Source organism: Leopardus geoffroyi, chromosome A2 (assembly GCF_018350155.1).
Source record: "Leopardus geoffroyi isolate Oge1 chromosome A2, O.geoffroyi_Oge1_pat1.0, whole genome shotgun sequence".
NCBI classification, from domain to species: Eukaryota; Metazoa; Chordata; class Mammalia; order Carnivora; family Felidae; genus Leopardus; species Leopardus geoffroyi.
The window spans coordinates 145832418-145856581 of record NC_059331.1 but is presented as its reverse complement, the minus strand read 5'-3'; the positions used below and the strand labels follow the sequence as shown (position 1 = coordinate 145856581).

General features: G+C 50.0%; 1 protein-coding gene across 2 annotated transcripts; it reads right to left on the bottom strand.

Moving 5' to 3' along the window:
- Positions 1-401: 401 nt before the first annotated feature.
- SMO (smoothened, frizzled class receptor) lies at positions 402-23210 on the bottom strand. 2 transcript variants are annotated; one of them, XM_045495592.1, is made up of 12 exons: positions 22311-23210; positions 8388-8593; positions 7432-7641; positions 7010-7182; positions 6458-6677; positions 6224-6347; positions 4972-5064; positions 4404-4512; positions 3396-3581; positions 2788-2936; positions 2189-2323; positions 402-1950 (listed from the first exon to the last, which is right to left on the bottom strand). In XM_045495592.1, exons 1-12 carry the CDS (start codon positions 22642-22644, stop codon positions 1508-1510), a joined length of 2382 nt encoding a protein of 793 aa, XP_045351548.1. In that variant the 5' UTR covers positions 22645-23210; the 3' UTR covers positions 402-1507. The 2 variants fall into 2 exon arrangements, with proteins under 2 accessions (XP_045351548.1, XP_045351549.1); XM_045495593.1 differs by lacking the exon at positions 22311-23210 and adding an exon at positions 16834-17669.
- Between the last annotated feature and the right edge of the window lie 954 nt (positions 23211-24164).

Below are 24164 nucleotides of genomic sequence, written 5' to 3'. Positions count from 1 at the left end.
GTGAGGCAGCTATGGCCACAGAAGAGTTTTTGTCCATAGGCAGCTGACTAGCTGGGAAGGACAGCCAGCACGTTAAGCTGATAACAGCTTGACATCTGACTGTCAGTCATGACCTCAACAGTGCCAAGCCATTGGCCTTTCGGAATAGTCCGAGGAGGAAGTGGAAAACAAATGTGGTCAGGACCAGGTAAATGGGTCAAGACCAGGGCCTGTGGATTTTATTTTACTTTACCTTATTTTTATTAAGTAATCTCTATGCCCAAGGTGGGGCTCAAACTCACTACCCTGAGGTCAAGAGTCACATAATCTACTGACTCAGCTAGCCAGGCACCCCCCCCCCCCCCACCACCACCACCAAACAAGACCAGGTCAGGATCCATGGAAAAGAACCACACCAAGAGTTTATACAAAAACCTTTTATTTACTGTTTATATTTCTTCTCCCCATCCCTATCCCCGACCTGGAACCCAGCCAGCTCCTAAGGCTTCCTGCTGTCTGGCTCTTGAAATTGGGGCCTTGGAGACATAGTTAGGGGTTATGAGAGGTGGGAATCTCCTCACCCAGCAGTTGTGGAAGTTGAAGGAAGCGTTCCTGCCTGGCTGAAGCTCCAGCAGCCTCCCAGGTTAGCCCCTCAAGTCAGAGGATCCACCCCCCACTGGATGGACGGGAGGAAGAGATAACACGCTTCTACACCACGCCAGGCTCTATAGCTGAACCAGTCTCTCACCTGGAGATGCAGCCAGCATCAAAAGGGTGGGGGATGGGGGAGGGATGGAGCATGCAGCAGTTCTGGGTCCTAATCAACGAACAGGGAAACAGGAAGAGGTTGGCCTGGTTGCACTGAAATGGGAAAGGGGAAGGAGGGTACAGGAGCACACAGGACGGGCTACTGGCCTGGGGTCGGGCCAACCGGGCACCTGTGAAGAGAGGTTATAGCCCCTACGGGAATAGGCACTTCCAGCTCCACAACCACCTAGAAGAGGGAGAAGGGAGCCCCGTCCCCACCTAGACAAAGGACTAATGACACAATAAACACATTTGGTCTGAGAGTGCCAGAAAAGGGCATCCACTGGCACAGAAAAGGGCAGCCAGCCCTCATCTGCCAGGTATGGGCCTGGCTGCCTCATTGGCTACCACAGGCCACTCTGGGTACTGTCACCCCTGCCTCCACCATCACTGCCCCCCCCAGCCCCCCCAGCCCCCAAGCTCTGCAGATCTCATGACCTTGCTGCATATGGATACTGCCAGCCAGACTCCAGCCGGTGGGGCAGAAACAAGGACCCTGAGCGCCAGGGTCCTTCCCTGGATGAGGCCTGCCCGTGGAGATGTCAGGGCCCTTTCCCACAGTCCTGCTGCCCTGAGACAGACACAGAGAGCCCTCCTGGGAGGGCACTGCACCCTCAGGTGCTCTGGAAGACAAGATCCTGGGGAAGCACTCTCAGGGAGGATGAAGAACCTCAGAATGGTATTTGCTGCTCTTTCCTATCCCAGGTCCCGCTCTCCGGGCTCAGAAGTCTGAATCTGCATCCATGAGCTCTGCCTCCATCAGGTTGGTGCGGGAGTGAATGGGCCCCAGCCCCTGCCGGCAGCCCTGAGCCCAGGCCGCCGTGGCAACTGGGGCACTGGGCAGAAATGGATCCTGCAGGTGACTGGGTTCTGGGCAGAAAGGGTTGGAGACCAGGGTCCAGGCTCTCTGTCGGCAGGATTCCCCAGCTCCCCAGGCACCTGCGGCCACCAGGCACTTCTGCCGGGGCAGCTGAGGCAGTCGAGGAACAGCACTGGCCGCAGGGGCAGGGGCAGGGGCAGGGTGGTGAAGCTCAGGAGGTGGCACCAGCGGGCACACCTCCTTCTTCCTCTTCCTCCGCTTCTTCTTCCGGCCCAGGCGCTTCTCCAGCTCTGGGGAGATCTCTGCCTCAACCAGCCACAGGTTGGCTTTTTCCTCTGGGGGCACTGATGGCAGGAGAGAGAACGTGAGCCTGGGACGCTGGTCTGTCCACATCACCTGTTCTCTCCTTGGACCCCTACTTTTGAGGTCTGGGACCCACAACTCTAGATCTCTAGGGCCTCAGCCCCACACTCTACATCCTCCTGGGTCTCCCTTCTGGCAGCTGCGCGTGCTCCAGTCCCAAGAACCCCCAGACTCCATGCCCCCACCCCCCACTTCCTACAGAAGCTTGACTCCTCGTACCTGGAGTTGCCACAGGGGTGACAGACACATCCTGGGGCAGTATGGCTCCTCTCCGAGCCACCATCTTGGTGACATGCTGGGCCCAGGCAGAGGACACATCGGCAGAGGGCTCGTTGAGGTCAAAGGCCAAACCCGCTGTGGGGGTAGAAGGAAAGGCTAAGGAATCATGACTGCCCCACTCCTTGGGTGACTGTAGCTCCCTCCCAGTCCACGGAGTCCAGAAAGCCCACCCAGGGAATCATAGTGATCTACCCAGTCCCAGTGATCTACCATCACTAGAGGCCAGAAATCCAGTTCCTAGAACCCAGACTTACTCTAGCCCAGGGAGAACCACTGGAGAAGACAGAAGAAGTGAGAGGGAGAGGACTCCTTTTGAAACCAAAGCACCAGCAAGCAGACCCAGGGGCAGAAACAGAGGGCAGAGTAGCGAGGGACGGAAGGGGGATGAGAGAGGGTGGAGTGTGTGAGGAAAGGAGGGGCTGCTTTCTTCCTTCCTGCCTTCCTGCCACTCCATGTGTCCGTAGCAGCTTAGTGGGGAAGGGGGCCCAGGCGTTGCGGGGATCGAGTGGCTCCAGTGGAGGAAAGGGACCGAGGCTCACCCACGGGCCCGTCGTGGGAGACAGTGTGCATGCTGAAGGAGAGCTCCTGGCCTGGGTTCTGCAGCAGCTCACGCCGCTTGGAGAAGGCCTTGGCGATCATCTTGCTCTTCTTGATGCGTTTGGGCTCATCATCACTCTGCCCAGTCAACCTGAGAGCAGAAGAGATGGGGGAGGGGAAGTGGAGGAGCAGCCACTTCCCATCAAATCCTGTTGAAGACCGGCGAAGCCTTTCCCTCCAGGGATGGAGCCTCCAGAGGGCCCCAAGTCCCTCGAGGACTCTGAGGAGAGACCTCTGCAAAGAAGTGGGCCTAGGATGCAGGGCTCCTGGATGCCCAGTACTCAAATCGCTCAAATCATTCCCTTCTTAGAAGAAAGATGCTGGCGGCAGGCTCAGCACTTGACGGGTCCTCCTGAGGACAGGAGGTGTCACCAGGGGGCAGTGGTGAGCCACACAGAAGGCAGCTTTAGGCAGCTCAATGCAGACCCTTAGAAAACTGGTCTGCCGGTGACTGTTGAGAGACCACGGAGCAGGCGACCCTTATTGGTGGGGACACCAAGAGTGAGGGAGTAAGGCGGCGAGGTCAGAACCGGCTGGCTGCTGGCCCCACCTGCACCAGGTGCGCCTCCAGATGAGCAGCGTGGCCTTGGTCCAGACCCAGGTGCTCATGGCAATGCCGGTTCCAAACATGGCAAACAAGTTGATCTTCTCCACCAGGAGGCTGGGGCGATTCTTGATTTCACAGTCAGGAATGGGCTTCTTGGTGGGCAGCCCGATGGTCACGTTGGCCTGGCACCTGTGGTGGGGGGGGTTAGTAGACAGGTGAGGCTCTCTGGGTACCCAATCGATCCAAAGACTTTAGAAAGAGCTAAGCCCCACGGCAACGATTCATAGCCCTGGGTGCTCACTAGAGTCACTTGGGACATTAGAGTTACTTTTTATGACTACTAATGCCTGGGTCGCACCCCAGACAATTAAATCACATCTCTGGGGGAGGACCAGGTATTAGTGTGGTTTAAAGCTTGCTTCCCAGACTGGAAGCTGGAGCCGTTAAGGAAGAGCCTGAGGCAGTCAGGATGTGGACTGGTGTCCATTTTAATGAGCATTGTAACTGCTATTCCTGATATCAGCTAGTGCAGCCCTTCTTTCAGTGGATGAGATGCTTTACTCTCAGATTCATCCTCATGGTGACACAAAAAAGCACAGGCAAGGCTAGCAAGTATTAATAGGTTGTTACACGTATCGTGGAGAGGTAACTACTCCGTGCAGGGCTCTATAATAAACTCTGTAAAAGAGTACGTGAGAATTAGAGTGACTTCTGTGGCCAACACAGAGTCATCAGAGAAGCCCAAACATGAGAGGGCTGAACAGTTAAACACACCAGCCAGACAGTGGCTCGTGCAGAGAGGAGAGCAGAGTTGAGCCGGGACAGGAGAGGTGCTTTGCCGTGTTTGCAAATTACAGAGCAATTGACATCTTGGGTGCCCAGAGCAGGATGGACAGTTTCACCTGCGCGTCAGAGGCAGGTGCCTAGCAGACCCTTGCTGGACAGCAAGGAGGGCTAGGGCTGTCTGAAGTCCTGTGGCTGCCGCCCCCAAGCCCCCAGCACTGCACTCACAGCACATAGTCCCGGAAGCTGCGCTCCCACTCAGCCTGGTTGAAGAAGTCGTAGAAGTGACAGCTGAAGGTGATGAGCACAAAGCCAAAGGCCAGGAAGCCAAAAATGCCTGTGGAGGGCCAGGGTGGGACAGAGCATTACCAATCCCCGGTGTGGGAGCAGCAGTGGGGGCAAGGCGTCTGCCCCATTCAGGCCTGAAAGATGGCTGAGTCTGGGGTAAATTCATGCTAGGCTCAGTTTGCTGTATACTCCAGAATAAGACTTGAAGGGCACTCGAGCCAATTGTGGGAGGGCCCCAGTGGGCACGAGGAAGCAGTCTTGGCACGAGCCTGAATTCTTCCATCCAAGAAGGTCCCCTTCTTTTGAGTTGCTACCACCATGACCTCTCACCCCATCCCACCCCCCATACACACACATGCCCCACAGCCTTGTCTTGTTCCCATGGCTGCTAACTTGCACCACTCACAATGCATCCTCCAAGATCCCATCCTGCACGTCCCTCAGCCACAGAAGTGTGCAGCGTCGGACTGACCAGTACCTCGGGCCAACGGCCCTGGGGCCCACTCACCGAGGCGCAGCATGGTCTCGTTGATCTTGCTGGCAGCCTTCTCACTCAGCAACCCGGGATGGTTGCTCTTGATGGAAAACAGAGTCATGACTCCTGAACAGAAGAGAGATCTCAGACATTAGTGGGGTGAGGCCACTCGCCCGGGAGGGATGGAGGTGGCAGGCAGTCCCAGGTCTGATTACTCCTCTGCTGATGTAAAGCTTGGGGAAACTGGAGACACCTGAGAAATGGGGCACAGCTGGTGGCAGATGTGCTATGTACTTGGAAAGACGGGGGCAGAGCCCAGACAAACAGTCGAGAAGAGAGAGAAGGTGCCTTCGTCCTGGCCCCGGCTCCCCGTAAGTAAGGCAGCCAGGTCAAAGCTGTGCTGATGGAAAAGGCAAGAAAAGAGATGTAACAACAGAGCTATGCGATAGAAATATGTCAGCCACACCCATAAGCTCACATTTTCTAGCAGCCTCGTTAAAAAAGTAAAAAAGATGCAAACGAAGCTGATTTCCATACCTTCTGCGAGCAATACATCATTGTGTTTTAGTAGCATTTCAATACGTAATCCACACAACAAACTATTAATGAGACAGTTTACCTTTTGGTGTCTGCGGAGTCTTTGCAATGCAGTGTGGATTTTGTACTTACGACGCATCGCAATCTGGACCGGTTTCAACACGGGTGGCCCGTGGCTACCGTACAGGAGAGCACGGGCCCGAAACCTAAATCAAAGGCCCAGACACTGGCAGAAAGAGGTGGGCTGAACAGAAGGCTGACAGCACAGGGAGAGGAAACTGAAGTTTACAAAGAAAATGCAACACAAATGAGCTAAGAAGAGACGGAGGCGGCCGATCCAGACGGGGAAATTAGGGAACAGAGAATCTGTGCGTGTTGTGAAAACTGTGTGTGACTATGTTCCGGGGGTAGGAGGCGGATGAGGAGCCAGAAGATGGAGAGCATGTATAAATTCAGGGTGCACACACACGACCAAAGGCCCTGAGTTGGTCCACGTGGACAGGGCGGGTTATTCACCATACGAGTGCATCGGGCCAAGGGCTGAGCGGGGGCTGGAACCCAGCTCAGGCTCTACTCAACAAGCTGTGAGCCCCGGCTCAAGGCTCTGGAGAAAGGGGCTGCCTTGCTCGGGCCAGCACAAAGGTTGCTGCAAAGGTAGCAGAACCGGCAGCTCCTAGCTCCTACTTACACAGAGCGGGTGCTCAGTGCTTTTTGCTGCCCGACTGGTGCCCGCTTGGTGCCTACTCACCTCGGATGAGGAAGTAGCCTCCCACAATGAGCACCAGGCCAATCGGGGCCAGCACGAAGCCTGCACGGTATCGGTAGTTCTTGTAACCCACAAAACAGATGCCGCTCACAGAGTCCCCATCCACCTGCGGCACAAAGGCGGGGGGGTGGGGGGTGGGAGGGACAGAGTGGGTCACGGGCCCCCCTACCCAAGCCCACTCCACTCAGGTCCCCAGCCTCCTACCGGTCACCATACCTGGGCGACGGCAAGGATTGCCACAGTGAGGACAAACGGGAGTGACCACGTGAGCAGGTGGAAGTAGGAGGTCTTGCCGGAGAGAGGCTGATAGGTGGTGCCCAGGGCTTTGAAGGAGGTGTGCCAGGCATAGGTGAGGACCACAAACCAGACGACACCAGCCATAAGGGCGTAGTACACGATGACAAAGATGATGACGCAGGACAGGGTCTCATTGGAGCTGTGCAGACATGTGGAGGGGCACTTGGGGAGGGCATTCCATATTCCCTTTATCAGCTCTCTCCACCCTGTCCCCAGAGCCTTGGCCTCTAACGTCTGGAGGTTCCCTAGGAGTCAGAGCTTGGAGGTGGGACTCAGGTCACATTCGAAGAGGTTATGGAAGATGCCCCTCTGAGCAGATGCAAACAATCACATCCCCAACGCTGGATACCGTGGGCTCAACGAGGCAGAGCTGAACCCTACACTGAAATCTTCAGTTTCAAGCCCACCCTGTCCCTTTTCATTTCAGCCTTCTGCCCCTCACCCTGGCTTCTGGGTCCTCAAAACACCTACGTGGGCTCCCCAAGCCTCATGGTTCCATCTGCACGGCAGACGATCTCCCGGCGGGCGCCGTCCATGAACTGGGCCAACCAGCCGATGCTCCCCACAAAGAAACACGCATTGACGTAGAAGAGAATAACAGCAGGGTAGCGATTCGAATTCCGCCAGTCAGCCACAAATGTGGCCTAGAAGAGAGAAGTGGGATCCGCTCTCTGAGGTTAGGGTGATTCTGCTGCCACAGATGCCTTTGTCTGAGCCCCCGAACCCTCTTATCCAGACCCTTCCTCCAGGGACACCCCCCAAGGCATCCTCTCCCCACCTCCCTCTGCCCTCACAACGCAGACAACTGTCGATCCACTTCCCACTTTATAGGCTGTGTGTTCTGGACCCCCGTTCCCCTAACCCCTCCACCCTCAGGCCTGCCCTCAGCTGACCAAGGTGAAGAGCGTGCAGAGGCCTGTGACTGCGCCGAAGGCCGCGATGTAGCTGTGCATGTCCTGGTGCTCGGCCTCAGTGAACAGCGGGTTCTGGCACTGGATCCCACATCCCTCCACGTCCTCATACCAGCTCTTGGGGTTGTCGGTCCGAACCAAGGGAGCCTCACACTGGCCCGAACTGTTGAACTTGATGTTCTGCACCTCATTCTGGCACGAGGGAAGGGGAAAAGGCAGTGCAAAAGGGAGCAGGAGGCCCAGGGGCACCCTTTGGCTTAATACGAGGCATAAAGGCAGCTTGGTAGAGTGCCTACGAGCACAGGCTGGAGATAGCTTTCCAGCTTTTGAAACCCCACCCTGCCACTCAATGACAAACTATATCAAAAGGCTGGGACAAATTATTGGACCTCTTGGTTTCCCCACGTATAAGACAGCAGTACCTACTTCATGGTGTGGTTTAAGGGTTAAGTGAATCAATGGCTGTAAGAGGCTCCTATGGTATTTGGCAGATAGTAAATAATAATCATTAGTTTTATTACCAACATTACTGCCATTAGTATTATTATTACTTATGAGCCCTCCTTTACCACCAGAACGAGATCACATCCCTGTCTTGAGGTCTATAGCTGTTTTACACGTGTTCGCCTGGACTCCCTAAATACACAATAAACTTCTTGGAGAGTGAGTTCCTGTCGTCATCGACTCCCGAAACTCCCCAACACCTAGCGGAGTAGGTGCTCAAAAAATATTTGTTGAACACAAGTTATCTTCTACAAATCAACAGACAATCCCTGATAGACTGGCCCCGCCAGTGAGCTTCAGTTTGGGTTTGTGGCTCATTGACCCCACGGCTGCAGATTTGGGGTCTCCCGGGAGAGAAGGCTGCGGGGCTCCCCTGCCCCTGCTTCCTGTTGGGCCCTGCCCTAGGCTTGCGGCTTGCCCGTCACAGCACTCACCGGGCAGCCCTCGGGGAAGTGGTCAGGGGTACAGCGCAGGAAGTCAGGCCAGCCACGCTCCCTCTCCACAATGGCACAGGGGCCTCGGGTAGCCTGGCACAGGGTGCGGCTGGGCAGCTCCACCCGGTCATTCTCGCATTTGGGCATGTACACAGCACACAGCAGGGGCTGGATCACTGCCCAGCAGCGGGGGGCGTTCCGGAGGCCTGGAGAGAGGCAACAGTGTGGATACATTGTGGTGACACCCCTCCTCACTCTGACCCACAGCTGTTTCCCAGGCCTAGGGCAGGTCTCTTTGCCATAATGCGGGAGCTGTCAGGCACAGTGTTTCTCAACAGAGCATTTGGGCAGGAGGATCCTTTGTGCTGCAGGACTGTCCGATGTATTGCAAGACATTTAGCAGCCCTGGACTCCGCCCACTAAATCCCAGAACCCGTTAAGTCATCACGACAATTAAAAAACACTCCCCTTGCCCCTACTCCAGGGTTGATGACTGCAAGAGGGCCTGAAGCGGAGTTTCTGGGATGCTGGTCATGTTCTATTTCTTGATCTGGTAGTGGTTCAATGTGTGTAGTCACCATGTGAAGAATCGAGCTCATGACTCACGCGCTGATCTGTGTGTATGTTCTAATTCCATTCAAGTTTTTAAAAAAGCAGCCCCCATTTCCAAAAGCCCTGCTAGGGAGTGTTAGTGCCTCTGGCTGAAGACCCCAGCTCGACTTGCCTTGTACCTTTTCAGGGGCATCCTTAAAACCTTCTACAGGCCTCTTCCAGGGGAAAGGGAGGTTGTGGGACCCACCCCTTCCAGGGCCCATGCACTAGAACGAGATGTTGCCCCTTGCCCAGACCCCAGGATCCCTGTTCCTCTTACCAAGCTGAGGTGAAATAGAGAACAGGTAGGAGCTTAAGAGGAGGTAGTCAGGGGAGCCCAGGTACTCCAAAGCCAGAGGAGGAAACAGGAAATCAGATGGAGAGAAACAGAGGAGGCTCTGTCCAGTGCAGAGGGAGGAAACATGTTGTCAGCAAGACAGAAACAGCACCCCTGCCCCAACCCAGGCACCTACCCTGCTATCCCAGGGGCGGGGCTCACTCAGCATTCCGCCCCCATTGCCCCTCCCGAATCATCCCTGCTTCAGGAATACCGGTGTCCCACACAAGAAGTTGTGTTAGGAGAAGCGTCTAAGGACGTGAGAGACAAACTGGCGACTGCCACACTGCCAGGCTGGGGGCGGTAGGGGCAGATAGCTGCTCTTTTTAGGAGGGAGGCAATACAGCAGAGGGATGAGGGGCATGGACACTACAATTAGCCTGCCTGGGTCCGAGCCTTGGCTCTCCCATTTCCTGGCTGTGTGATCTCCTGCAAATTAGTCTATCTCTATCTCTAGCTTCAGTTTCCTCATCTGCAAAATGGGGATTTACCTCCTGGGAATGTTGTGAAGAGTTTGGTAACGCACTTGATGTGTTTAGCATGGTACCCGTGAGATAGTAAGCACTCGGGAAATATCACCTGTCATTACTTATCTGAGACCTGGGACCGCTCACAGCTCTCACTACCACAAAGCCTATTCCAGGGGCACAGAGCAAGTTCCGGTCAAGAAGCAGTGTCCTGGGGTGCCTGGGAGGCTCAGTCGGTGGAGCGACCGACTTCGGCTCAGGTCATGATCTCACCGTTTGTGAGTTCGAGCCCCGCATCGGGCTGTATGCTGACAGCTCTGAGCCCAGAGCCTGCTTCCGATTCTGTGTCTCCCTCTCTCTCCGCCCCTCCCCCACTCATGCTCTGTCTCTCTCTGTCTCAGAAATAAATAAACATTAAAAATAAAAAAAAAATAAAAATAAAATAAAAAGAAGAAGAAGCAGTGTCCTCAGGCAACTTTCCTGAGCCTCCACTCAAATCAGAATCACCTAGGGAACCTTTATCATTCTAGAGGGAGAAAGCCACTCTCAGAAATTCTGACTGAGTGGGCAGGGGCGGAGAATGCACCAGTGGTTGCCAGGGGCTGGGTAGGAGGAGAATTTGCCTACAAAGGGACAGTAAGAGGGAATTTTGGGGTCTGATGGGCTTTTCACTATCTTGAATGTAGTGGCTGACTACATAACTCTATATATTTGTCTAAATTCATAGCGAGGTACAACAAAGAAAAAAGTTAAATTTACTGGATGTTTACTGAACACTATACTTAAAAAGGGGGGAGCTCACCAGAGTAAAATGTATTCTAGAGGAGCAGCAAGCAGCCGATTAACAAAAATATTATGTTATTTTTCTGGGTTTTGTGATAATTGCAGCGATCAACTTTTTTAAATGTGGAATTTCATTGTTTTTCTTTTTCTCGTTTTAAGTATTATATTGTACCTTAAAAATGAGGAAAAGAAAGACTATTAAATAAATCTTAAAAGACAATTGAAGAACCATCTAGGGAAAAAATGATGTGGATCCTTACCCCATTTCTTACATAAAAATAAGTTCCAGATAAATTCAAATGACTGCATGAGTTTTAAAAATTAAAGTACCAGAAGAAAAGATGGGATGTGGTTTTTAAATCTTAAGTAGAGAAGGCCTTTCGAAGTATGACACAAAACTCGGAAGCTACGAAATAAAAGATTTTAAAAAGACTTCAGAAAAAAATAGGGTAAAAACAAAAACCATGAGAAACGCAATATACTGAGAAAATATATTTCCAATACATATCACAGGTAAAGACTTAATCTCCTTACATTAAAAAAATTTTTTTTTTTTAAATGGGGCACCTGGGTGGCTCAGTCGGTTAAGCGGCCGACTTCGGCTCAGGTCATGATCTCGCGGTCCTGGAGTTCAAGCCCCGCGTCGGGCTCTGCGCTGACAGCTCAGAGCCTGGAGCCTGTTTTGGATTCTGTGTCTCCCTCTCTCTGACCCTCCCCTGTTCATGCTCTGTCTCTCTCTGTCTCAAAAATAAATAAATGTTAAAAAATGGGGCTCCTGGGTGGCTCAGTTGGTTAAGCGTCCGACTTTCGCTCAGGTCATGATCTTGTGGTCCGTGAGTTCGCGCCCCACATCAGGCTTTGTGCTGACAGCTCAGAGCCTGGAACTGCTTTGGATTCTGTGTCTCCCTCTCTCTCTGCCCCTTCCCTGTTCATGGTCTTTCTCTCTCTCAAAAATAAATAAACATTAAAAAAAATTTAAAAAGAAAGAGCTAATCTCCTTATATGCCTTAGCTCCTCCACATCAGTAAGAAATTCATGATCCTATAGAAAAATGGGCAGAAGACAGATCTAATCCAAACGGCTTTTAAACACATTAAGAAACATCCAATCTCAGGGCGCCTGGGTGGCGCAGTCGGTTAAGCGTCCGACTTCAGCCAGGTCACGATCTCGCGGTCCGTGAGTTCGAGCCCCGCGTCGGGCTCTGGGCTGATGGCTCAGAGCCTGGAGCCTGTTTCCGATTCTGTGTCTCCCTCTCTCTCTGCCCCTCCCCCGTTCATGCTCTGTCTCTCTCTGTCCCAAAAATAAATAAACGTTGAAAAAAAAAATTAAAAAAAAAAAAAAAGAAAAGAAACATCCAATCTCACTGTTAATAAACTGAAATGTGGGGGCGCCTGGGTGGCTCAGTCGGTTAAGTGTCCGACTTTGACTCAGGTCATGATCTCACGGCTCGTGAGTTCGAGTGCCGAGTCAGGTTCTGCGCTGACAGCTCGGAGCCTGGAGCCTGTTTCAGATTCTGTGTCTCCCTCTCTGCCCCTAACCCACTCGCATTCTGTCTCGGTCTCTCTCAAAAATAAATGAAAACATTAAAAAATAAATTAAAAAACTGAATGTGAAATAACACTACAATGAGACATAATTTTTTAGACTTTTAGATGGCTACAGATCAACACATTTGAAAATGGTCTATTGACAAGAATGTCAGTGAAACTGGCACTTTCGTACATTTCGAGTAAAACAGAAATTAGTAAACACTTGGGGAGACTATTTGGCATTATCTATCAACATTTTATGCTAGTGATCCCACTCCACATGTTTACAAAGCCAATACACAAGACTATTCGTTGCAGCATTGTTTGTAACAGCAAAAGAGTAGAAACTGCATGAATCCGTAGCCATCAACAGGAGACCGGCTGCATAAAATATCATAAATCAATATAATAGGACACTACACCAGGTTGAACTGTTTGCACTGAAATGGAACTATCTCCAACGTGTCTTGTTCAATGGATTCAGTTGGGTGGGAACAGCCTGAAGAGTAGGCCACTAATGGTTGTGGGAGGAAAAAAACCTAAGGACACATCTACATTGGTACACAGGTTGGATGTCTCCGAAAGAACACACAAAAACCAGTGCTGATGGTTGCCTCTAGGCAGGGGAAACGGGGAGCCGGAAGCAGAAGTGAAAGGATTTAACTTTTGTTACTTTTGAGTTTTATACTATGTGCACATACTGCCTATTTTTAGAAGTAATTAAGCTTAGAAAAATAAATATGCAAGTTACTGAGATGGGGGAAGCTCCGTAGAGAAGAGAAGGGAACAAAATTGTAGACCAGAAGAAAAGGGACATCAACTTTATCTGTATTATTTTATTCCTTTCGTTTTATTAAAATACGAAACAGAGGGGGAAAAAAGACACAGGTGTTATGTTAGTCTTTGCATTTTTCTATATTCATAGACTTCTTCAATATTTGCTACAATTTAAGCTCTGAAAATGACTTATTTTTTATTTTTCTATTTTTTTAATGTTTACTTGTTCTTGAAAGAGAGAGAGAGAAAGACAGACCATGAGCAGAGGAGGGGCAGAGAGGGAGACACAGAATCCAAAGCAGGCTCCAGGCTCTGAGCTGTCAGCACAGAACCCGACGCGGGGCTCGAACTCACATACCACGAGTTCATGACCTGAGCCGAAGTCCGATGCTTAACCAACTGAGCCACTAAAATGACTCTTTATGTGCTTCTGGTGATCAGTCAAGTTGAAAACCATTGTTCTGAGTTTGGTTTAACATTAGGAAATTCAATCAATGCAATTTACCACATTAACAGATTAAAGAAGAATAAAATCATATGATCATATCAATAGATATAGAAGTAGTTAATAGAATCCAACATGCAACCATGATAAAAAGAACAATAGGCAAATTAAGAATAAAAGAACAGTTTCTTTCTTTTTTTTTAATTTTTTTTTAACATTTATTCATTTTTGAGACAGAGAGAGACAGAGCATGAACGGGGGAGGGTCAGAGAGAGGGAGACACAGAATCTGAAACAGGCTCCAGGCTCCGAGCTGTCAGCACAGAGCCCGACGCGGGGCTCGAACTCACGGACCGCGAGATCATGGCCTGAGCCGAAGTCGGCCGCCCAACCGACTGAGCCACCCAGGCGCCCCAAAAGAACAGTTTCTTAATCTGATAAAACGTAACTACAAGAAACCTACACCAAACAGCATATGTAATGGTGAAGGGTTGAAAAACTTTAGAATACAGAAAAAGTCAAAGAAGAGGGTTGCTGCTACAATTACCACTTCTATTTAACAACGTACTGGATGTCTTAAGTAGTGCATAAGGCGATAAAGGTACATAGATAAAGGCTTCGAAAAGATACATGGCTTGAAAAGGGAGACATCAAACTCATTATTCACAAATGAGATGACTGTGTGTATAATAAATAATCAATTTACCTAGTTTACTGGATTCACAATCAACTGCATTTCTATACACCAGCAACAAACAGAAAATGAAATGTTACAGGGACTATTCATAATAGTATTTTAAAAATCAAGTACCTAGGACTAAATCTGACAAATGACATTTAAACTCTGCACAAAACTGTAAAACAATTGAGAAAATGAAAGAATATCTAAATAGATGGAAATATATAGTGAAATGATAGGAAGACTCAATACCATAAAGATGTCTTTTTTTTTTTCTTCAAATTAGTCTGTATCCTCCGTGTAATCTCGATCAAAACCACCAACACCTAATTTATATTAAAATACAAAAGGTCAAGGAGAGCTCAGACTCTATGAGATACCGCTGTATTATAAATACTATACTATACTATGCTATAAGTATTAATAAGAACAGGGGAGGTTCTTGGCTTGGAACTCACAAACGATTCTTTTTTTTTTTTAAGTTTATTTATTTATTTTGAGAGTGACAGAGATGGCACGAGTGGGGGAGGGGCAGAGAGAGAGAGGGAGGGAGAGAGAGAATCCCAAGCAGTCTCCACACCGCCAGCGCGGAGCCTGATGTAGGGTTCGAACCCACAAAGTCGTGAGATCATGACCTGAGCTGAAACCAAGAGTTGGACGCTTAACCGACTGAGCCACCCAGGTGCCCCTGGAACTCACAAACATTCTTGTAGAGAATTTAGGGGCCCATGAATCTGCACCGGAAAAAAAAAAATTACATCTAACAGAAATTTAGCCTTTCCTTCAATTATGAATGTAAGCCACATACCACAGTGACGTTATCAATACTTGTGTTTTTGTCACAGATATTTTGTTACAGATAATCTCAAAACACTGTTACTGTTCATCACAGCCTTGACATTACGGTGGTTATCAAACACATACTATATCTTACTTAGTGTATTAATAAAGAAGCACATATATATTAGATCACAAATTTGTTTTAATATATTTGATAACTATAGTTCAATATAGTTCATTTCCTTTGAAATCTTATACGCTCCTTTTCAATCCTATGTGTTTTACCTTATAAACTTAAAAATATTATACTGAGAAGGGGTCCAAAGGTTTTACCAGACTGCCAAAGAGGTTTATAGCACAAAGAAGATGAAGAACCATGCTATAATTAAGATGGTGCATACTGGCAAAGGATAGACAAAATAGAGCTATGGAACAGAATAAAGATCCCAGAAACTAGGGGCGCCTGGGGAGCTCAGTCGGTTAAGGATCCAACTTTGGCTCAGGTCTTGATCTCGCGGTTTGTGAGTTCGAGCCCCGCGTCGGGCTCTGTGTTGACAGCTCGGAGCCTGGAGCCTGCTTCGGATTCTGTGTCTCCCTCTCTCTCTGCCCCTCCCCTGCTTGCACTCTGTCTCTCTCTCTCTCTCTCTCAAAAACTAAATAAACATAAAAAAATATTTAAAAAAAAAAGATCCCAGAAACTAAAGATATCTGGTCACTTGATTTATGGCAGAACGGTGGAGAAAGGATATTCCTTTAAAAAAAAAAAAATGAGGGGCGCCTCGGTGGCGCAGTCGGTTAAGCGTCCGACTTCAGCCAGGTCACGATCTCGCGGTCCGTGAGTTCCAGCCCCGCGTTGGGCTCTGGGCTGATGGCTCAGAGCCTGGAGCCTGTTTCCGATTCTGTGTCTCCCTCTCTCTCTGCCCCTCCCCCGTTCATGCTCTGTCTCTCTCTGTCCCAAAAATAAATAAACGTTGAAAAAAAAAAAAAAGAAAATCCTTTAAAAAAAAAAAAAATGATGCTGAGGCAATATGTATGAAACTAGTGAATTATATGTCTATAAATTGAAAGTAAAATCTAAAAAGTGTTGTTTCGTTTTTGAGTAGGCTCCGCACCCAGCATGGAGCCCAATGCTGGGCTCGAACTCAAGCGACACTGAGATCAAGACCCGAGCTGGTGTCAAAAGTCAGATGCTGTTCTAAGCCACCCAGGCACCCTTAAAACGTTTGGAGAAGATAACATAAGAGAGTAAGTTCATGACTTTGTGGTATAAAAGGACTTTTTAAAATAAGGCCCAACAGGGACTCCTGGGTGCCTCAGTTGGTTGGGCATCTGACTTCGGCTTGGGTCATGATCTCACAGCTCATGAGTTCAAGCCCCGCATCGTGCTCTCTGCTGTCAGTGCAGAGTCCACTTTAGATCCTCTGTCCCCCTCTCTCTGCACCTCCCCTGCTCACAATCATTCTCTCTCTCTCAAAAATAAATAAACAGTAAAAAACAATAAAAGATAAAAGAAGACACAATAAGAACTAATCATAAAAAGTTTTATAAATGACTACCTTAAAGCACAGAACTTCTTTTAGCAGAAGGCACAAAGAAAATAAAGAGGCAAGCCAAAGAAAAGAAAACAGTTTCGATGCATAAAATCAATAAAGGACTCAACTCTAGCATAAATAAAGAAGTCCTACAAATCTTCTGAAAATAAGCGCCCAAAGGAAAACGGGGGCGCATGGGGAGCTCAGTTGGTTAAACGTCTCCCTTCAGCTCAGGTCATGATCTCACGGTTCACAGGTTCGAGCCCCACATTGGGCTCCGTGCTGTCCACGCGGAACCCGCTTTGGACCCTCTGTCCCCCTCGCTTTCTGCCCCTCCCCCACTCACACTCTCTCTTTCAAAAATAAGTAAATAAAAATCTATTAAAAAAAAAAAAAAAGAAAAATGGGCCAGAAATTTGAACAGACATTTTATAAAAGGAAGAATCCAAGTGGGCAGTAAACATTTGACATGGTGCTTAACCCCACTAGTAATCAGGGAAATGCAAATTAAAACCACAAATACATACCACAATATAGCCACCAGACTGGCAAGAATTTTACATGGTGACAATACCAAGCATCAGGAATCATGTGGGCACTGGTGACTCTTCTACACGATTAGTGGGGACCACATTGGTGGAACCACTTTGGAAAACTGTTCCATATTACCTAGTAAAGTTGAAGGTATGCAATTATCTAGTTATTCCATTCCTCTGAGTATGTACCTAGGGAAACTTGAGGCGGGTGAACCAGGGTATACTTAGAAGAATACTCACAGCAATGTTGTTCACAGTGGCCAAAAACTGGAGACAACTTAAATGTTTAACAACAATAAGATGGATTAATAAATTGTGATGTATTCTACAATGGAACACTATTCGGCAAAGAAAAAAAAATGAGCTGCACTAACATGGATGAATCTTACAAAACAAGGTATAGCAAAAGAAGCAAGACAAAAGACATAGAAAATACACATATCACGATTTGTCTAAAGTTCAAAAACACTCAAAACTAAAATATACTGTTTAAGGATTCCAAAACTAGGAGACAAAACTATAGAGGGAAAAGGAAATTGATAATCCAAAACATTAGGGTAGTGGTTACTTCTAGAAGAAGAGAGAGGGAGACGTGATTGAAAAAGACAAAGGGGAACTTTTGGGGGGGGCCCCACCATGATCTAGTTCTTGACTCAGGTGTCACTTTATAATTATTTGATATTAAGTGCCCCTGTGTTTTATGCATCTTCTGCATACATGCAGCATTTCACGTTAAAAAGTTAAAAATCTCGTGGCCCTTGGCTGGCTCAGTCGGTGAAGTGTACAACTCTTGATCTCAAGGTTATGGGTTCAAGTCCCACCTTGGTTGTAGAGATTACTTAAAAATACAATCTTTATTGAGGCACCTGGGTGGCTCAGTCAGTTGAGTGTCTGACTCTTTTTTTTTTTTTTTTAAACATTTATTTAGTTTTGAGACAGAGAGAGACAGAGCATGAACAGGGGAGGGGCAGAGAGAGAGGGAGACACAGAATCGGAAACAGGCTCCAGGCTCTGAGCTGTCAGCACAGAGCCCGACGCAGGGCTCGAACTCACGGACCGTGAGATCATGACCTGAGCCGAAGTCGGACGCTTAACTGACCAAGCCACCCAGGCGCCCCAGAGTGTCTGACTCTTAACTTCAGCTTGGGTCATGATCTCGAGGATCGTAAGTTCCAGCCCCACATCGGGCTCTGCACTGACAGCAGATTCTCTGTCTCCTCTCTCTCTGTCCCTCTCTCTCTCTCTCTCTCTCAAAAATAAACTTTAATTTTTTTTTTCAACGTTTATTTTTTTTTTGGGGACAGAGAGAGACAGAGCATGAACGGGGGAGGGGCAGAGAGAGAGGGAGACACAGAATCGGAAACAGGCTCCAGGCTCTGAGCCATCAGCCCAGAGCCCGACGCGGGGCTCGAACTCACGGACCGCGAGATCGTGACCTGGCTGAAGTCGGACGCTTAACCGACTGCGCCACCCAGGCGCCCTCAAAAATAAACTTTAAACAAAAAAAGAAAAAGAAAATCTTTATAAATAAATAAATAAATATTAAAAATCTAAAGGAAAATTAAAACTCGAGCCAGTAGGTGCTTTCCTGTATTTTCATCCTTTCCAAATGTATATATCTTAACTGATTCTGATCACCAGCCAGGTTTGGGAAAAGCTCTAAGGAAATTCTTTCCGGTCTGCCCCTGCAAACAACCCACCGTCACCAACAACATCCCTCCTCTCATCGCTCAACCAGATTGTCTTGAGAGGAAAAGAGAGATTCCTCCCAGAATTCTCTGGCTCTTTTCTCCTGGCTGCCCCCGGCTGAATGACAAGGCCACACACCCCTGTGCACACACAGAGCACAGCGGTGGTCAAGGAGGCTACGTGCTGGCTGTCAGGGGCCTATTTCCCTCCGCAGCCACAGGTCTCTGCTTTCTTGCCCCATTTACCAAACCAGATTTGGCCCAAGGTGGACTGTGGCCTGGATATTATATTTGTCTGGTCAGCTTGGAATGCCTGAGAAGAGACATTTCAAGCTGTAATGGGGAAAGATGCTGAGTGCCTGAATGAGCTCAAGTCCAAAGGGTTGAAAGATACAGGAGGGACCTGAGCTCTCTACAGATCCAGAAAGTAGTCCAACCTGGGCTATAAACTTCCTCACTCAATGGCATACTTCCAAAAGGCTCAGCAGTCTGGGCCGAGGAATAACACAGTGGCCGCTCTCTTCAGCAACTCCTATTCCAGATCTGCTGGTAATCTCCACATACACGTCCACTGAGCACCTCTAATTCACACGGCCGAACTGAACCCAGGCTTTCTTCCTAAGCCTACTCCTCCTCCAGCATTCCCAGCTTAGTGGAAGAGAATGATATCACCTTCCCCGCGAGCCTGAAAAACCTACATCCTCCGGCTCACTCTTGCCTTCCATCTAACTCATCAGCAATCCCATGGGTTCTAGCTCTAAAATTCTGGGATCTGTCCACTTCCTCCAGCCTGCTGCCCCATCCTCTCTCACCTGGATCTCCACCTCCATCACGGCCACCACCATCTCTTACCCGGAATACCATCCCCTAAACAAGCAACCAGGCTCCATGCCTCCCCTCCTCCCGTGGCTTCTTCACACAATACTCAAAGAGATCTTTCTAAAATGCAACGGTGATTACATCTCTCCCTTGCTCAAAAGCTTTTAGTGGCTCCTTATTATCTTCTGGATAACATCCAAACTTCTTAATATGGGGTATGAATCCCTTTATTTTCTAACTGCCTAGGTCTTATCTCTTATAATTCTATCCCTCACCTACTTTGATCCAGCTCTACTAAAATCGTATACTCCTAAAAGTAGTAAGCCCTCTCACCTCATCTTTGCATGCCGTCTCCTCTTCCTATTCCTTCCTATCCTACCTTTCCTTGGCCCAGAGAATTCCTACTTGTTTCTCAGATCATAGGTTAAATGTCAATTCTTCTGGGGGGTCCTCCCTTGCTCCCCAAAGCCCTTTGTGTTCCTTCAGCACCCTACCCTGTCACAATGCCTCTCCCAGGAAATGCTAAAGCTGTTTGTGTGTCTTCCCCTTGACGGCAGGAATCACGTCTGTATTCCTCGTCTTTACGTGCCCCAGAACCTGATCCAGGCTGACACGCAGGAAGCACCCAATGCCTAATTTAATGAATGAGTGGATGGCTGTGTACTCAGAACTCCGAGGCTTTAAAAAAAAAAAAAAAAACAGCGAAGAACAAGTCTCTACCTTCAAGAGTTCACAGATGAAGACAACCTAGATCATTTTCATCCTTTACCCACAAAAATACCTCCAAGAGCCAGGTGACACTGACCACCTGGACATGGTCAAATCAAGACCACTAACTCGGGACAGGAAAAGTCACTCACCAGAGGCTCCGGCTAAAGGCCTGTCTGTGATGCTTACACTTGGCTCCGATCTATTCCACCCGCCACCGACCCCACCGCCCAGAACATCTAGCAGAAAGACCCAAAGCAGAAAGAACAACTAGAATACACTTGGGAACGTAACTGAGCTGAGGGATGATGGCAGCAGAGAAAAAATTCCGAATGAACTAAAAACCTGAGCCCCAGGCTGGCACCTCTACAGGACCCTACTCCACCGGAGGCACAGCTAGTAAGGATCGAAACCACACAGCCAGCAGATGGTTCTAACTCCTAAACTTCCCTGCTAAAACACTTCTGCCTTGCTCAGCGGCTGCTATCAGGAATACGGACTGGAAAGAGGTCCAGACCCTTCCTCCTTGATTTGATGGTAACTACAGAAGGGCAGCATCACACATGCTTTTAACTTAGGAGAATTCAACCATGGGCCCCTGCAAAATAACTAAGTAGAGAGAGGAGGGGCGGGGGGATATCCTCTCAGTGTGAGCAACTTAGAACTGGGTGAGATTCTAGTGCTGAGATTTGTATTTTCCACACGACTGGCTCCTAAACACAAACCTTCTCAAAGAAATCTGTTTACACCTTTCTTTTGTGTTCCTTTTTTTAATTCTTTCAGTCTTCTGCTCTTATGCATTTATGTAACTTTAAGGACTAAAATTATCGTTTCTATGTATGCCCCTTCTTATATACTATACTATATGTTACACATTTATACAAACATATTGCCATAAAAAGAATATATATGCAAAAATTACCTACACCTTATGTTATGGTAGTTTATGAACTTTTCAAAGCTGCTGTTGATTACACATGGTTTCTGCCTACACGCTGCCTTTAGAACCTGATACCCACTAAGGATGTAGGTCCACCAAGGGTACCATCTTCCACGTTCCTCTGGCATCTGCCAGAATGATACCAGGCCAGGAATGATAGGGCTTTGTCCAACATTCAGCAAAGACTCAGAACTCTAGTGGCCAAGTCGACAATGACAGGCAGCCTATATCGGCTCCCCGCTTCAGGATCATCAGCAGCCCCCAGGGTGGAACTGAGATGTAGGGCACCCAAGGCCTGCCAGAAGAAGGAGCTTGCCAAGTTGGCTCCTGACTTTTGATTTTCTTTTTCAAGGACAGCTTTGAAATCACACTGCCTAGAAGCAAGGGCTGACAAAACCAGTTCCCTTCCCCAACCCCCCTTCAGGGCCCTAACCCAGAAGAGTGACAAGTGGGGAGATCATCCACTCCACACTGCTAAGGAAGGATTTATGTGGGTTTTTTAGGCCTGGCCATAATCCTAACCTAAGGTGAGGGCTTTGGGACTTCAGGCCACTATGGAAGTATCCACAGGCTCTCAATATCCCGGGCTTAAGTGTCCTTCTGCAGCCCTGACCAGCCTGAGGATCCAAATTTCCAAAGAATACACAAATAATCCTTAGAATAGTCTCATTGCTTCACGACCTCAGAAAAGGATCAGAGTCCCCATTTTTCAGACGAGGAAAGGGTGAAATCTGTAATAGCAAGACAAGATCACCGTTTTCTGGACTTCCTGTCTCCCCAAACAAGATTTCTGGAAATTTCTGGTTAACTTTTAATTACTCAACACCAGGGGGTTTCTTATCCATCACAAATTTCACTCAACTCTTTCCCCCCATCCTGTCCCTCAATGCCTAAACCTTCTAGTCCATCTTTCCTCTTCAACTCCACTTCCCGGTTTCTCTTCCAAGATCTAAACACCTCCTTGAATCCTCAGGGGCTCCGCTCTCAGAGCAGCGCTTACGAGGAGCAGCTCCACTTCGTAAGAAACATCCTTTCCCGAGGCTCAGAGCCCCTGCCTCATGGGCCCCTCATTCCCCCGCATCCTTTGCGCACCCACCCTGCTCAGGCCTTTTGTGACCGGCTCCCTCAACCGTCTCGCCTCATCACCGAGGGTCCCAACCTGCTTACAGCCGGCACCCACAGTTTCAGACTGTGTTCCTCCACCTCTCCCGGGTGCAGCCCTTGCCCTCGCCAACGTTCAGGCCTGAGCCTATCCTTGCCCAGAGTCCCGCATCCCACCACCGCAACCCCGGCTCCGGCTTCCGCGCGCTTACCCGACCAGAGCACGAGCTTGCCGTGCGCTTCTTCCTGGGAGTCCGAGTCCCCGGCCAGCAGAGTGGAGGTGGCCCCGTAGGGCAGCGCCGAGCCCAGGCACACGTTGTAGCGTAGCGGCTCGCAGGGGGCTGCCCGGCCGCAGTGGCTCAGCAGCGGCGGAGGGCCGGTCACGGCCGCGCTCCTCCTCGCGCTCCCGCCCGCGCTCCGCGGCCCAGGCCCAGTCGCGTTCCCGCTCAAGGCCGCCCCCCGGCCTGGGCCCCCCAGCAGCAGCAGCAGCAGCAGCAGCCCCAGGAGCAGGATCCCTGGCCCCAGTGCGAGGCGGGCAGCGGCCATGGCCAAACCCGCCAACTCAGCAGAAGCCCCGGCGCCCCCGCCCGCTCCCCGGAGCCCCCCGGCCACACACGCAACCCTTGGGGCCGCGGATGTGGCTCAGGCGACCTGTGCGCCCGGCGAATCCGGTGCCGGGCCCCCTCGCACGCTCCGCGAGCCGCGGGCCCTCGGCGCCCAACTTCGCAAACTTTGGAACCCGGGGCCCATGTTGGGCGGCGGAGGCCCCGGCCGGGATGCACAACTCCCTACTCTTTCTCCGGGCAATCCAAGTTGTCTTCAACCCCGGGAGCCCCCTGGGCCCCCAATCTCCAGCCCCATTCCCTCTTAAAACTATCTTCCAGCCCCGCGATGGAGGCCAGGCGCGGGCAGGCGGTGGGGGATAGCTCCCCGGCTTCGCCTCTGCGCCAGCCCCGCGGCCCGGCCGCCACCTTCGCCCGAGCGCGCCGCAGACCCCCGACTTCTCCCCACCGACTCCCCGGCTCCTTTGTTGCTCTAGCTCGCTCGGCTCTCTGGAATGCACGGGCCTCGCGGAGCCAAGCCCGGCCCCACCTCCGCCACGGCTTGGGGAGGGACTGGCAGAGGGAGGGAAGAGGAGGGGAGGGGATGCGAGAGAGGAGGAGCGCTAGCTTCAGTGTCCCGGGCGCCCGGAGGGGCCGGGACCTGGGGGCTCTGGGGACCCTGTTCGCCGCCCTGGCGCAAGAGATGCGAGGAAATCGTGGCTGGGAGCTGCAACCAGACTCAGCGGGCACCTGATCGGCCTGAGGATCTTTCGACTTGGCCGTCTGCAGGGAATAGACAGACTCTTCTGGTTTACAGTGGGAGACACGGACGGGGTGGGGGTGGGGTGGGGTGGGGTGGTGTCTGAAGTCAGCGGAAGACTCTTCTACATCCTTGCCCAGTCCCCCAACCCCGCCAGTTTTTTTCTGGTTTTGGTTAGATCTTTCAACTTGTCCCGGGGCCCCATGGATGAGAACCAGGGTTTGGGGGACCCGCTTACTCAATCCTTCCAACTCGGGACCTGTGGGAGAGAGGAACTCAGAGTCACTCAGGGCAGCTGCCCCGCTGCTGTTACCTGTGAGAGCAGGTGTCTGGAAACCAGACGTGCCAACATCAGCCTTTATTGCTACAAATGTGTGAAGTGTGAACTGTGGTTTCCAACGATTGACCCTGGCATGTCTTTGGTTATGTTCGAAGGAAGCCATCCCATTTTGATGGCCCTTGTGGCTCATATGCTGGCTGAGGAAGTTTCTGCTGCTCCCTTTCCCTATTCTGCTCGGTTTGCCTTTCCTCACTCCTTTACTTGTGGTGCTTTGAGTCACCGTGCGACACTTGACACCTATAGCCAGGGGTCCAGCCAGGAGAGTGGACTTACACTGAGCAACTTTCCCACGTTGCAACACACTAGGATGGTTTCTCCTTCCTCACCCCTACCCTAACCCCTTCAGCATAGCTGATGTAGACTAGTTTTGTTAGGTTTGGCCGCTTGAGAGCAAATTAGCTAGTGCACTTCAGCAACAACCTCT

Excerpts from the sequence above, each read along its gene's own strand:
- SMO (XM_045495592.1), bottom strand. The coding sequence starts at position 22,644 with ATGGCCGCTGCCCGCCTCGCACTGGGGCCAGGGATCCTGCTCCTGGGG. Across the intron at positions 6,678-7,009 it reads ATGAGGCTTGGGGAGCCCAC|CTCCAATGAGACCCTGTCCT; the intron begins GTAGGTGTTTTG and ends ATGTCTGCACAG. Across the intron at positions 5,065-6,223 it reads AGGCTACTTCCTCATCCGAG|GAGTCATGACTCTGTTTTCC; the intron begins GTGAGTAGGCAC and ends TCTTCTGTTCAG.